Genomic DNA, 12,566 nt, shown 5'->3' with positions numbered 1-12,566 from the left:
CGCTAAAAATTTAAGCCGTGTTCAAATTTAGGGTGTTGTATAAACACGACCTAAGTGTCATGTTGGTGTACACTATACACACCTACCGTAGGTACTCATGCAACAATACCAATGTAAAACACACCTTCTCTACAACTTGTACTAGTATTCATGTCTATAATCATACTACATCAGATTTCTTTTCTGCTAATTGGCTATGTTCAAATTTCAATATCTATTGGGTGAACTTATTCACACACCTGAACTTATTCACAAACAGTAAAGTTCTGGTGATTTTATAAACTATTCAATAACAAACAAGATGCCAATTAATTGGTAAATTGAAAATTAGTTTAGTAAACTATCACAAATATACAGTAATTAACTTAAAGTTCATTTTGAAAGAAAGCTTTTACATAATTAATACAGTCGGGCAAATAACAGGAAAAAATTAATAATTAATATCTATAGAGAGCCAATTAAGTTCAACGTGGTTATGTTGACATTTTCAACAACTAGATCTCCAAGAATATACATTTTTAATATTCCAATTATCAAAGACCTGGGATATATTGAAAAGAAATAAAATTATAGTACAAATCCATATCAACAAATCAGATCATAATCAACAGGGTTATCTTCGTTATCTAGTCAGTTCATCTTTTTTTCTATTCTATATAGATGTTCCAGTTCAGGTGGTAACTTTTTAACTTATATAACATTATAATTCTTTAGGTTTGATACCAAAGTAATAATTTTATTAACAAGGTCAGACCTAGTAGCATCAAACAGTGTGGAATTAATAAAGACGAGGTTCAGAATTCACTTTTAGCTTTTTTGTAGTCCACAAGTTGTAGTAGTTGAGAACAATGCTATCTGCTTTCACATAGAATGTGTTTATAAATATTAAGTGCAGTATGGGAAATTAACTGGTAATACTATCAACATACCTTTGGAATAGTACTTGAGCAGCTAGAAGCAATTTAATATTACAGGTCATAGAACCTTAAAACTTGTTTAAAAGATTCCTTTTTGCTTTTTTTAGCGACAACTATTATCAATTCTAAAGTAAAATTTCTTCTCCCAATTATAAAGGAAACTATTTACTACAACAAAACAGAATATCAGCAAATAAAAACAATCCAAAAGTATGCATTTTCCTAAAAATAGAATGCCACATGTAGGGTGCAAAATGTAGCGGTTTCACCCAAACACGTGAAGCCCTATATATAAACTTCAAATCTCAAGTTCAGTACCAATAACTGGATTATGTTTCATGAAATTCAATAACCCAAATACTGTACAGAAATTTTTGTTAGCGGAAATATTGTAAAAACAAAAGGTTTATTGCTGATAATGTACGATAAGCTTTAACACTTTGACTGCCAGAGGTTTTTCCAGTTAGAAACTGCCACCGCCAGCGTTTTTAGCCCAATTCGATGTTTTTATTAAAGCTGATTGAAACCATGTATGTGATCTGATTTATATGTAATTTAGACTAAAATAATCATAAAGATTTTAGCTTTACAATGGTACCAAGAACGATTTTTAAATCGCAATATGTAAATCGTAATAGTAAAATGAAAGTAACCCACTTTTTGAATTTTTCGTAGTTTCGCGCAAGAAAGTCGAGATAATCGCGATTTTGTGCAAGACATCACAATATGAAAATATCGCCCGGTGAGATCAACAAACAATGAAAAAGTTACTTACACGGCACCGATAGGCCTATAAAAACAAGTTATCACTATCGAAAAATGTATTACATTTTATAAATCATAAATCTTACATCAATGTTTCGCCAAAATCCACATAGTAAAGACACCAGGCCTAGTAAACCAGGCCTAAAGTTGGTCCGGAACCGTTTTACGACTAGGGCTAGGCTATAGCCTAGTACTACTAGCCTAGGCCTAAGAGATAATAAACTGATGATAATAACCATACCATTTCAAAACAAGTTTGTTGCGTGAAACTCGGTCACTTTCAGTAAAACACCAAAACAATTAGGGTATACATACAATAATAAAATTAAAGACTTCATATTGAAAATGACTCCATTATTTTTTATTCAGATAACAAACAAACATGTCAATCCACAAAAACCTTTGTAATGCTTCGGCGGCATAGCTAGCGCGCGACCGATACACAATGCGCCAAGCCATCGCTCTACGCGCTACTGTGATGCGCGGTGTTTGTTATTTCGACAGGTACCATTTTGACAGTCGTTCGTAACCAGATTAGTTACTTTCAAATTGTAAAATATTGACGGTCCAGACCGAATATAGTGTTCATATTTTTAGTATATACCAATAATTAACCTATCTACCGGATTTCGTAAAAAAACGCGAAAAACGAAGATCTTCGTTTTTGGCAGTCAAGCGTTGTGTTTCCAAAAACGAAGATCTTCGTGTTTGGCAGTCAAAGTGTTAAGAGATGCTTTAAGAGATGTTTCTTTCAATTGGTCTTTAATCCTATAGGCTTAAAGTTTCTTTTTACTAATCCATGATTAGCTTTCTAAACTTTCTACTAGGATTACTTACAGTACCTACTTAAGTTTGGTATTATTTTTGTACGGGAACAAAGTATGGAAGACTTTTCATGGCGAAAATCTGTATTTTGTGGCATAATTCTTCTGGAAAATCCACTGAATACGCTTATGTTGTACAATAGTGGACTTGCCACAAGTATGTAGTAAAAGCATAGTTTCTAGTGGACATTTACATTTTTTCCGATTACAGTACGGTAGCTATGACACGCCATGTGTGCATATATTATTAAGCCAAATCACTGTCTAGTAGTACTGCAAGCATACAGTAGTACAATATGCCGTAGGCCTACAGTAGTACATACAATACGCTGTAGGCTACTGCACACATACTTGATGAAGTTTCTTTCATTCAGTTATACCTACTGTATACAGACAACAGGTGGATATTGGTTTAATTTCCATTCATTGGTTGTTGCATTCTTATACACCCACTCAATCTGTGAGGTAATACACCATATATGAGGTGATAATTCATGGCTTGAATACCTGTGGGTTTCTCTAGGCACTGGACAGCATGACTCATTTACAAGTGAGAAGCTAATAATAAAGATTGGTATGAGGAAAAAGTGAGATCAACCAGGTTAAATTATCACGTCACCTAATCTGAATTTTCTAATACTTAGGCCATGTTCAGATCTATGGAAATATGTTTTGATATATATTGTTTTGTCACAGCAAAGTGTTCAGCAAAAATGTTTTGACGAAAGCACTGAAGACATCCAGTATGCTACAGTAAACTGAAATTTGATTTGTTGGTTGATGGTCAAAATTGTTATTTAAAGAGTAAAAATGAGAGGCCGTATAATTCTTTGCGAGGATTGATGATCAACAACAAAATCTAAGCAAAATAATTATGTTATTCAATTACTCCAAGAGCTTGTATCTGTGAGATAAAACAACAGCTTGTTGTCTATAGCAATGCACTTGATCTACTAGACTGTACGCCCATTTACCAATTATCCACTTGAGTGACTTGCAATGATCATTATAAAGCAAGGGCCTTGAATTGCTTGGGGGAAACCCTGATACAAGCCATGCAGAATAATACAATATGTTGGCAGTGTTATAATCATAGCCAGTGTACTATACTAAAAGTACTACCGGTTGAAAAAATGTCATAGTTGTATGCGCCATCTACTACTATACGTTGGTCTTATGTTATATTATAGTATACCGACCGTATATGCTTTTATTTATCACCTACAACATCTTTAAAAATCTATTGATTTTATCTAAAATACCATATTCCTATGTTTTACAAAATACAAGGCCGCCCGGCGTCTTCAAGTGCTATTTTAAAATATTGATCCCAAAAAACTATTAACATACAATAGGAATAATAATACTAACAAGGCTGCTGATATTAAAATAGTGTAATAAAAAATGTATAGAATTAGAGTGTATGCAATATATTGTAGAATCAATCGTCACTGTAGAATCTTTTAAGCTCTGTCCACACTACCCTATGATGAGTAATGATGATGATGATGTCATATCACTACCATATTTAAGCATATCATTACCATATTTGGGCACATCACACATTTTTTATCAAACTAGTTTGATAGTGTAGACAGAGCTTAAGAATGATTTGAAGCGTATGTTGTACCCACTGACCAGAAAAAACATGAATTTCCTAATTTTTAAGGTAAATTACAGAATGGCACGGCACATAATTAGAAAAACTACTAGGCATTAATCATCAACATTAAAGTATTATGATGATAAAACGCTGGAAGGCCTATCCTATCAACATTTAATACTCAACAGAAACAAGTGTTTTATTGTGGTTATTGCCATGGTTACAAGGCTTATGGCGTTAACCATCTGGTAGTACCACAGAATACAAACATCAAAATGTTCCAATGTCAAAGGTCAATTAAGTATCTTTAATATTGAATCTCATGTGTACAATGAATGCAACATCTGGAATGTGTCCCCCTTTAATAGGGATTCTACAACTGTATTACATACATTGTGTGAGTAGACACGCCTGCTTAGGCTGTGAGACACCAAGCTGGTTATGTGAACAACAATCCTAGATTGATAGCCTTCAATAATTTGCTAGAATTCTACTTAACAGCAGGGTTATTATTCAACCATGTACAGTGTTCAATTCAATAATCAACTTAACATAATTTTCAATGGAATGTGTGTCTGCTACCAATACCATATTATAACCTTAACTTGGACTGAAAAAAATAGAGTTTCTTCAAAATTAAAATCCGTCTAATATTATAATAAGAAGCGCGGGGTGGCATGACTTTAAATGCGAGCAACAATGTGTTTCAACATACTGTAAAATTTCCTTGTGGGGGGTCTGAATACTTTTATTGTAAAAAAAAAAATAATTCTAAGCAAGTGACAAAAGATTATGTCTAAGGAGTGGTGGTATGCTTAAGTAGCTTGGTTTTAGTCGTAAATTTGCAAATGATGGGTAGTCTTTATATAGCAACAATATAGATTTTCTCAACATCATGCTAAAAAAAATGTTAATGAGAAACATGCTTTCATTTATTTATTAAACTAATTCTTATACGTTTATTAATTAATTTTAAGTAACTAATTAAGTTGGTCATAGAAGGAGTAAATAATAATATGTCATTAATAGTATAATAGCATTATCCCCACCGCAGAAAGAAGAAGTTGTTCAAGAGCTGGAGGACCTCACCCTTGAGTTTTGGATCCCTCCCACTTTACTCCTAATACAACATGCTAGGTTTTTGGCAGTGACAGCAGATGATGGTATGTAGACTACAGTACCTAGCTAGCTATATGCTCCTAACTGAAGTTCCTCCAAAACATCAAAGCCAAAGGTGAGGCTCATAAAGGCCCTAGCTAGGCGTGACATTTAGTCTGCTGGTAATGTACTTCTTAATTATTAAATGTAAACAAAGTAGTCGATTTATGTGAAGAGACTGACCTGGAGATCAAGTGACTACTTAGGCCCAGTCCGGTGAAAGTTTAAAAGGCCGCCTAGCTACCGGAACGGATTACCGTAAATCAACAAGTGTGTGTGACTAACGTACATTTATGGTCATTTTTTCACGAAGCAACACATTTATAGAAATCAACAATAACATAAAATAGTTTTCACTTACCGATATTTACAATTTTGATGTTTTCCTTCAATTCCAAAAATGACATGACAACCGTGACATTCTCTAGCTTCATGGTGCGAAATGTGGGGCGTTTGTTGAAGCGGCCAACTCGCTTCTGCGACAGTACCTCAACCAGCGAAATCAACCGTAGGCCATCGCATAAATCGGTGTCTAACGATCCTATATGCTTATTTGCGACTTTTAAATGCTCATTACACCATCTTGTAAACGTATTCTGTTGGATTTTCTTCCAAGGGGCATCATCAGCCAGATCTTTCTCCGCAAGAGGCATTTCTTCGTCCTCTTCCAATTCACGTTTCTGTTCGACTATCTCGTCTTGGTAATCACAATACTCGTATGGTTCACCGTTAGAACTCATTCTGGCTTTTATATTGCGGCCCTCACTCGGTTGAACGGAAGTAGTGTATTTAAATACGATGTAAATAAATGCGAACCGCAAGTAGTGGGAGGCAGTTTATTTACTTATCTTTATATACTTATTTCTAGACTTTTTACTATTACTCACGGTCGGGAATTGGTCTTAAACCGGCGTTCTACCTGGGATGCTGGCGAGACTGGAAAGAAAATATCTACTAAACTTCCGGTAATGTCGAAACTGTGGATGTAAATTGGAATCGCGTAACTTTACACTTTGCGATGCTTTCACCAACTGTGAAGAAAATTTTAAAAGGGTAAAAGTTATCTAGGTAGGGAAAAACATTTTATGTCACTTCACTCACGAAAAACAAAAGTTTTTGGAAGTCAAACGTGCGATCTGTCGAATGAGTTACCGAATCATCGAATGTGCCAGATGTTGGATTGGAGTCGTATGGCCTTTAAAGAATCCAACTACGAGATATTTTATTAATAGCATAATGATGTCATCATTTGACTATCTTCACCTTTTTAATTAAATGTATAATGACAGCAGCAGACTACGTCGTAATATTAAACCATACATCTTGTCTGTTATGAATCAGTTTGATGATTGGTCGACCCAACACAAGGGTTGTCCCATTAGTTTTTAATTTGTTTGATCGCTCGGCTTTCGTACAGATGCGCGAGCTGGGACATTGCCAGTGACGAGTTCCAAATATGGTCATACATCGTCGTTCATTCTCATCTTGTAAGTCATCCTCCACCACAGTGCTTATCACTCTTAAAACTTTCATATAGTTCTTATATAGTTTCAGAATTTCTTATATTACGAAACTTAAAAACAATATAGCTTTTAATAAGGGGATGGTTTTTGTAATATAATGATTAAATCGATGAACATAGGTGACATTCCACTGACATAACGCAATAGTATGTTGTTGTACACATTGCAATGTATTAATAACACAGGTATGTCATACAGGCCACAAAATCGCCAAAAATATATATAAAGATTTCATTATATTAACATTAAATATTCTTCTATTTTGCGCGAATATAATTTTTCCCTTCAAATTTTAAGGAAAAAACATAAAGCATTAATATAATTACTGTGATAAAACACGCACGATAAAACAGCAAACGCACATGGCATATGAAGAGAAGTTTTATTTATGTGCGTACGCGTGCATATATGCGCCCGGAAATCCGGTGCAAGTACATTGCGCGTCAGAAAACGCGCCCGCGTTAAAAAGGGTTTTTCGCGTTACCTCACTGTAGCATGAGAACAGTATTTTGTACCGTACGTACTTAATCTGAGTATGCCTACTACTTAGATATTAAAATACATCTTGATTTTAAAATATTACTTTTCGTTAATTAACGTAACTAATTAAAAAAGTTGGTGTTTACCGATTCATGTCCGTTTATGGGCAGAAATCTAACACACTGCGATAATGACGAAGACACTGAGCCTAGTTCAACATGCACAACACAAAATGCACATCAAACGTTTTGCAATGATATTGATAGCGTCAGATTTATAAAATCAAGTCAACATCAATTCATTTTAATTTGACAATTTAAATCATAATGTTTATCATGTCAAACATTTTTAACTTTATAGTAAATGAAATTATAAAGTCCGCCCTAATCTTTCAGGTATGTCGGTATTGCATAGGCCTACACTATTTCTAGCCACTGTACAATATTTTTAAGACCATTAGATTAAATAACTTATAAAATATAATACTTTTGAATGCAATTTCAGACTAACTCACCTTTGTTACCAAGCAGCCATTTTAGGCAGACGATCACCGGCAGATAATGAATGCTCATCAGTGAGAAATTGCTTAATTTTCCATGTGTGATTATTTGGAGCTGTTCTTAATTATAGAGGGCGGCAGACCGATTTTGATTACAACTGATCATCTCAGACGCAAAATGTCAATATAATATCGTTGTGTCTCTCCAATATCAAGGTGTATGACAGATATGAACTAATAAATTAAGTTAAAGAAATATTTCGTGTAGAGGGAAACATAATTCTGTCCGCTTAAATAAAAATAAAGATCGATAACTTTCAATTGTCCATATCAACGATTTTATTTGAGGAGGACGACGTAAGTTCGGAAGAATGCGACATAACTCGTTTTCAAATTGTAGACATAATAATTCCACAAAAATGTTGTTTCACTCTTTTTTTTTATCTTCATTAAAATGAAAAATTGGATTTGATTGGAATTTAACCGTAGACAGTGAGAGACGTTGTAGTGTTACCCAATACGATATTTTAGCAAACATTACCTCCCGCCAACAACAAAATAATGAATATAGTCACATTACCTTGAAAATTGTCAACATTGGGTTATGAACGTGAAGATGATTTCGATCACGTTACAACATACTGTCTGGTCGGATGCTCTTTGTTGGTTTTAACTTTGTACATCCACAAATTGATCGAACCAAACTATTTCCCAAAAACCATTGTTACCATCGAATCAGTGGGCCTAATGAGCTTATTGACAAATTATTAACCGTCTCCCGTCAAACAATTTATTATTATTCGAAAAATTATTATTTTGTTAATAAAGTTCATGTAAATTATTATATTGATAACGAGACGATATTTGTACGTGTTTAATTAAGGAAATATGACCGGAAGTAATTGAGCTATAGTCTAGTGATGAGGTGTGTCGCGGTTTTCAAGTGTTGTCTTAATCGTCGTCGAGTCCAAAAACGATTCACATAAATAACAAGAGCTTTGGAATTAAAAAGAAAATATTTATTGTTTTTATCAAAACAATAGATTACATAATCAACATCGGGTTAATTATGATAAAGGTACCATTTCGATCTTTGCGTTTCCCAATGTTTAAAATGCAAGTTGTCGGGATTTGAGAATGTAAACATTCGCATTAGGAAATGAAAGAAACATTAGGAGCATATAGCTTTAAGTTAAAAATACCGTAATGTTAACGCTTTAAAGTCGTACGCCTTCAAACTGTTTTCGCGAGTACCGGTGCGTGCGCGTAAAGTATACCGTACGTTAATACGCATAAACACTCAAAATATGATATGTATCTGTCTAAATGTTGTTGAGACCTGTTCACACATAACAAACTTAACAGAGTTACATAGTTACCTATCTATACACATACAAATTACGGTAAATAAAAAATTAAAAAAATAAGTTACCTGAATTGCTGCGGGATTGTCTACCTACGCGGCTGTCAAGCAGTCTACACGGAATGCATCGGGTTTACACAAACATCAACTGTGGGTTATCCCACAGCAGGCAGAACTGCTTAAGTGCATATAGAGGTTAAAGGTTATATTGATGTAAGGTGATTGGCGATTAAATTGCGGCTGAGAACGTCTAACACCAACCCTACTTTTAACCTCCCGTTCCGACTTCGGATCCGATAATAATAATTGCGATATTTATAATTCACATACTATAAAATAAATCATGTTAAAATAAACAATAAAATAAACAACATAATAAATAAGTAGAAAATCGCGTGCTTAAATTGCGTGCGTTACTTAAGTTGGCGCAACTTTTTACCTCGCCTGACGCACAATTTTCGCGTGCAGTTACTAAGCAACGACTTTGTCAGTAACCATCACGTTTAATTAATCAAGGGGTATTTCTTTTTTAGACCGGACATGCGTAAACGACTTAAAAAATGTGTTGATCGGACGGCCGGAGAAAAGTTTTCAGACATTGAAATAATAATAATAGAGGGCGCTATAGTATTTTGGAGTAAAAACTGGGTTGATTCACTCTAGTGGTTTTATTATTAGCTCATAAATTATAATATGTCCATATTTTCGCTGTTGCCTTTTCTTTATCCGTAGCATTATATTTCGTACTGTATAAATATGAATATTAATATCTAGTTTTCAGAATTTTATTTTGCTAATCATATCAATATTCCATAACATAAAATATTTTTCTCGGAATAAATAAATGTTATAAAAACAAATTAAATGTTTATGTTTTCATTTCATACACATGCATACATTTTGATGATTGCACTAAAAAATAATATTTCTATACCATCTATGCACAATAATAACAAATATACTGTTCATATTTACTGTAGGCCTATAATATATACTGCACTAGTGAGGTTACACACAATAAGTATGGTGAAAGATGCTGGCAATTGGGAACACACATGCTACATACGTTGGTAGTGATCAGGGAAGGGTGAACCATGGGAAGGGTGAACCATGGGGAGGGCGAACCATGAGGAGGGTGAACCCTGGGGAGGGTGAACCCTGGGGGAACATTTATTGTCTTGAGGAACCAACTAAACATCTCATCCGAAAAATGATTTAGCAGATTGTACACCAGGATACAGACTGTACTGAACGGTGTATTATCACCGGGCAAACAACACTGACAATAACACTTTACAATTCAACACATAATGAGTAAGATAGTGATAGATCCTATATGTCAGGGCATTCAAATTATCAAGGTAAAATAAAATACATAATTACAAGTAATTAAATAAAATTTGGTTAAAATATCAAACTAAAAGCACTTACTAATACAACATTAGGTTATCAAATATCTTTTGGTGAACACTATTTTGGGTCTTGAATGTTGACCAGCTTCTCTCGCCCATGAAACATAAAACAATCTCACACCCGCTTAGATACAACATACAACACTTATAATGTGTTATTATGTTAATCAGCTACATGTACACATGTACACGTTATTATGTTAATCAGCTACATATACACATGTACACGTTATTATGTTAATCAGCTGCATGTACACATGTACACGTTATTATGTTAATCAGCTACATATACACATGTACACGTTATTATGTTAATCAGCTGCATGTACACATGTACACGTTATTATGTTAATCAGCTACATATACACATGTACACGTTATTATGTTAATCAGCTACATGTACACATGTACACGTTATTATGTTAATCAGCTGCATGTACACGTTATTATGTTAATCAGCTACATGTACACATGTACACGTTATTATGTTAATCAGCTACATGTACACATGTACACGTTATTATGTTAATCAGCTGCATGTACACATGTACACGTTATTATGTTAATCAGCTACATGTACACATGTACACGTTATTATGTTAATCAGCTACATGTACACATGTACACGTTATGTTAATCAGCTGCATGTACACATGTATACGTTATTATGTTAATCAGCTACATGTACACATGTACACGTTATTATGTTAATCAGCTACATGTACACATGTACACGTTATTATGTTAATCAGCTGCATGTACACATGTACACGTTATTATGTTAATCAGCTACATATACACATGTACACGTTATTATGTTAATCAGCTACATGTACACATGTACACGTTATTATGTTAATCAGCTACATGTACACATGTACAGGTTATTATGTTAATCAGCTACATGTACACACATGTACACGTTATTATGTTAATCAGCTGCATGTACACATGTACACGTTATTATGTTAATCAGCTACATATACACATGTACACATTATTATGTTAATCAGCTACATGTACACATGTTCACGTTATTATGTTAATCAGCTGCATGTACACATGTACACGTTATGATGATGATTAACTTCTATAAATGCTGAACTTATGCTGAAAATATTTCTTAAAACAGGATTTTTTAAAAAAATAATTTGCGTTAACCTCCGCAAAATTCAAAAACATTATTTATGTTCAGTCGGAGGATTTTCTAATATTTCCAAATTAGTGGGCGGGAAGGTTTATGTAATTACTTTTTTCTTCTTCAGTTTCTATTTCAACATCTCAATTACATATAGCAGTAAACTAAAGTTATAAAAATATAAAATATTATTATTAAATTACATCACAACTATACACACATATAACAATTAGTGAGGATTATAATATAAATAAATAATAATATTATCATGGAATGCAAAATAACATATATTTATAATACCAACATACTGGTAATAATAATACCACATTTCTATAGCGTCCCTTTCATGAATAATCATGCTCAGGCGTTGAAAGAGTGTGCATACTTGTTTCACAACATACTTAAATAATATAGTAAATAACACTTATTCTTGTAGTAATTTCACCTACTGCTTAATAATATAGCAACATGATTGTAAGTACAGTACTTAGCACACATGTTCTTGCTAAGTAATTTCACCTACTGCTATTAATATAGCAACAGGGATTTCTAAATACAGTTACTAGATTACATGTTCTTGCAGAGTATTTCATCTACTGCTTATATAGCAACAGGATTTTAAGTACAGTACTTCTTGTACAGTAATTTCACCTACTGCTTTAATAATATAGGCTTAGCAACAGGATTTGTAAGTACAATACTTAACACACATGTTCTTGCAGAGTATTTCACCTACTGCTATTAATATAGCAACAGGATTTTTAAGTATAGCACTTGCTCATTGATTTGTTCAAACAAGACTGTTCAAATAGTAAACATCACAGACATTATTACAAAGCATTCTGGGATACTGACTCACATGGTTATGATACAGGTAATTAAAA

General features: G+C 33.6%; 1 protein-coding gene across 5 annotated transcripts in view; it reads right to left on the bottom strand.

The window, feature by feature from the left end:
* Positions 1 to 9,224, bottom strand: part of LOC140058618 (filamin-C-like) — a 48,658-nt gene extending 39,434 nt beyond the window's left edge. For 3 of the 5 annotated variants that reach the window (XM_072104303.1, XM_072104301.1, XM_072104304.1), the window contains exons 1-2: positions 9,202 to 9,224; positions 5,629 to 6,298 (exon numbers count right to left, since the gene is read on the bottom strand). In XM_072104303.1, the coding sequence (XP_071960404.1) occupies positions 5,629 to 6,007 (379 nt within the window). In that variant the 5' untranslated portion in view covers positions 6,008 to 6,298; positions 9,202 to 9,224. Of the gene's footprint in view, positions 1 to 5,628; positions 6,299 to 7,784; positions 7,889 to 9,201 lie in introns of those variants that run through there. The other 2 variants (XM_072104305.1, XM_072104302.1) reach the window with 2 other exon arrangements.
* Positions 9,225 to 12,566: the final 3,342 nt, after the last annotated feature.

This window comes from Antedon mediterranea, chromosome 9 (genome assembly GCF_964355755.1).
Source record: "Antedon mediterranea chromosome 9, ecAntMedi1.1, whole genome shotgun sequence".
In the NCBI taxonomy this organism is placed as follows: domain Eukaryota; kingdom Metazoa; phylum Echinodermata; class Crinoidea; order Comatulida; family Antedonidae; genus Antedon; species Antedon mediterranea.
The sequence above is the reverse complement of the archived record's forward strand: the minus strand, read 5'-3'. Positions and strand labels throughout refer to the sequence as shown.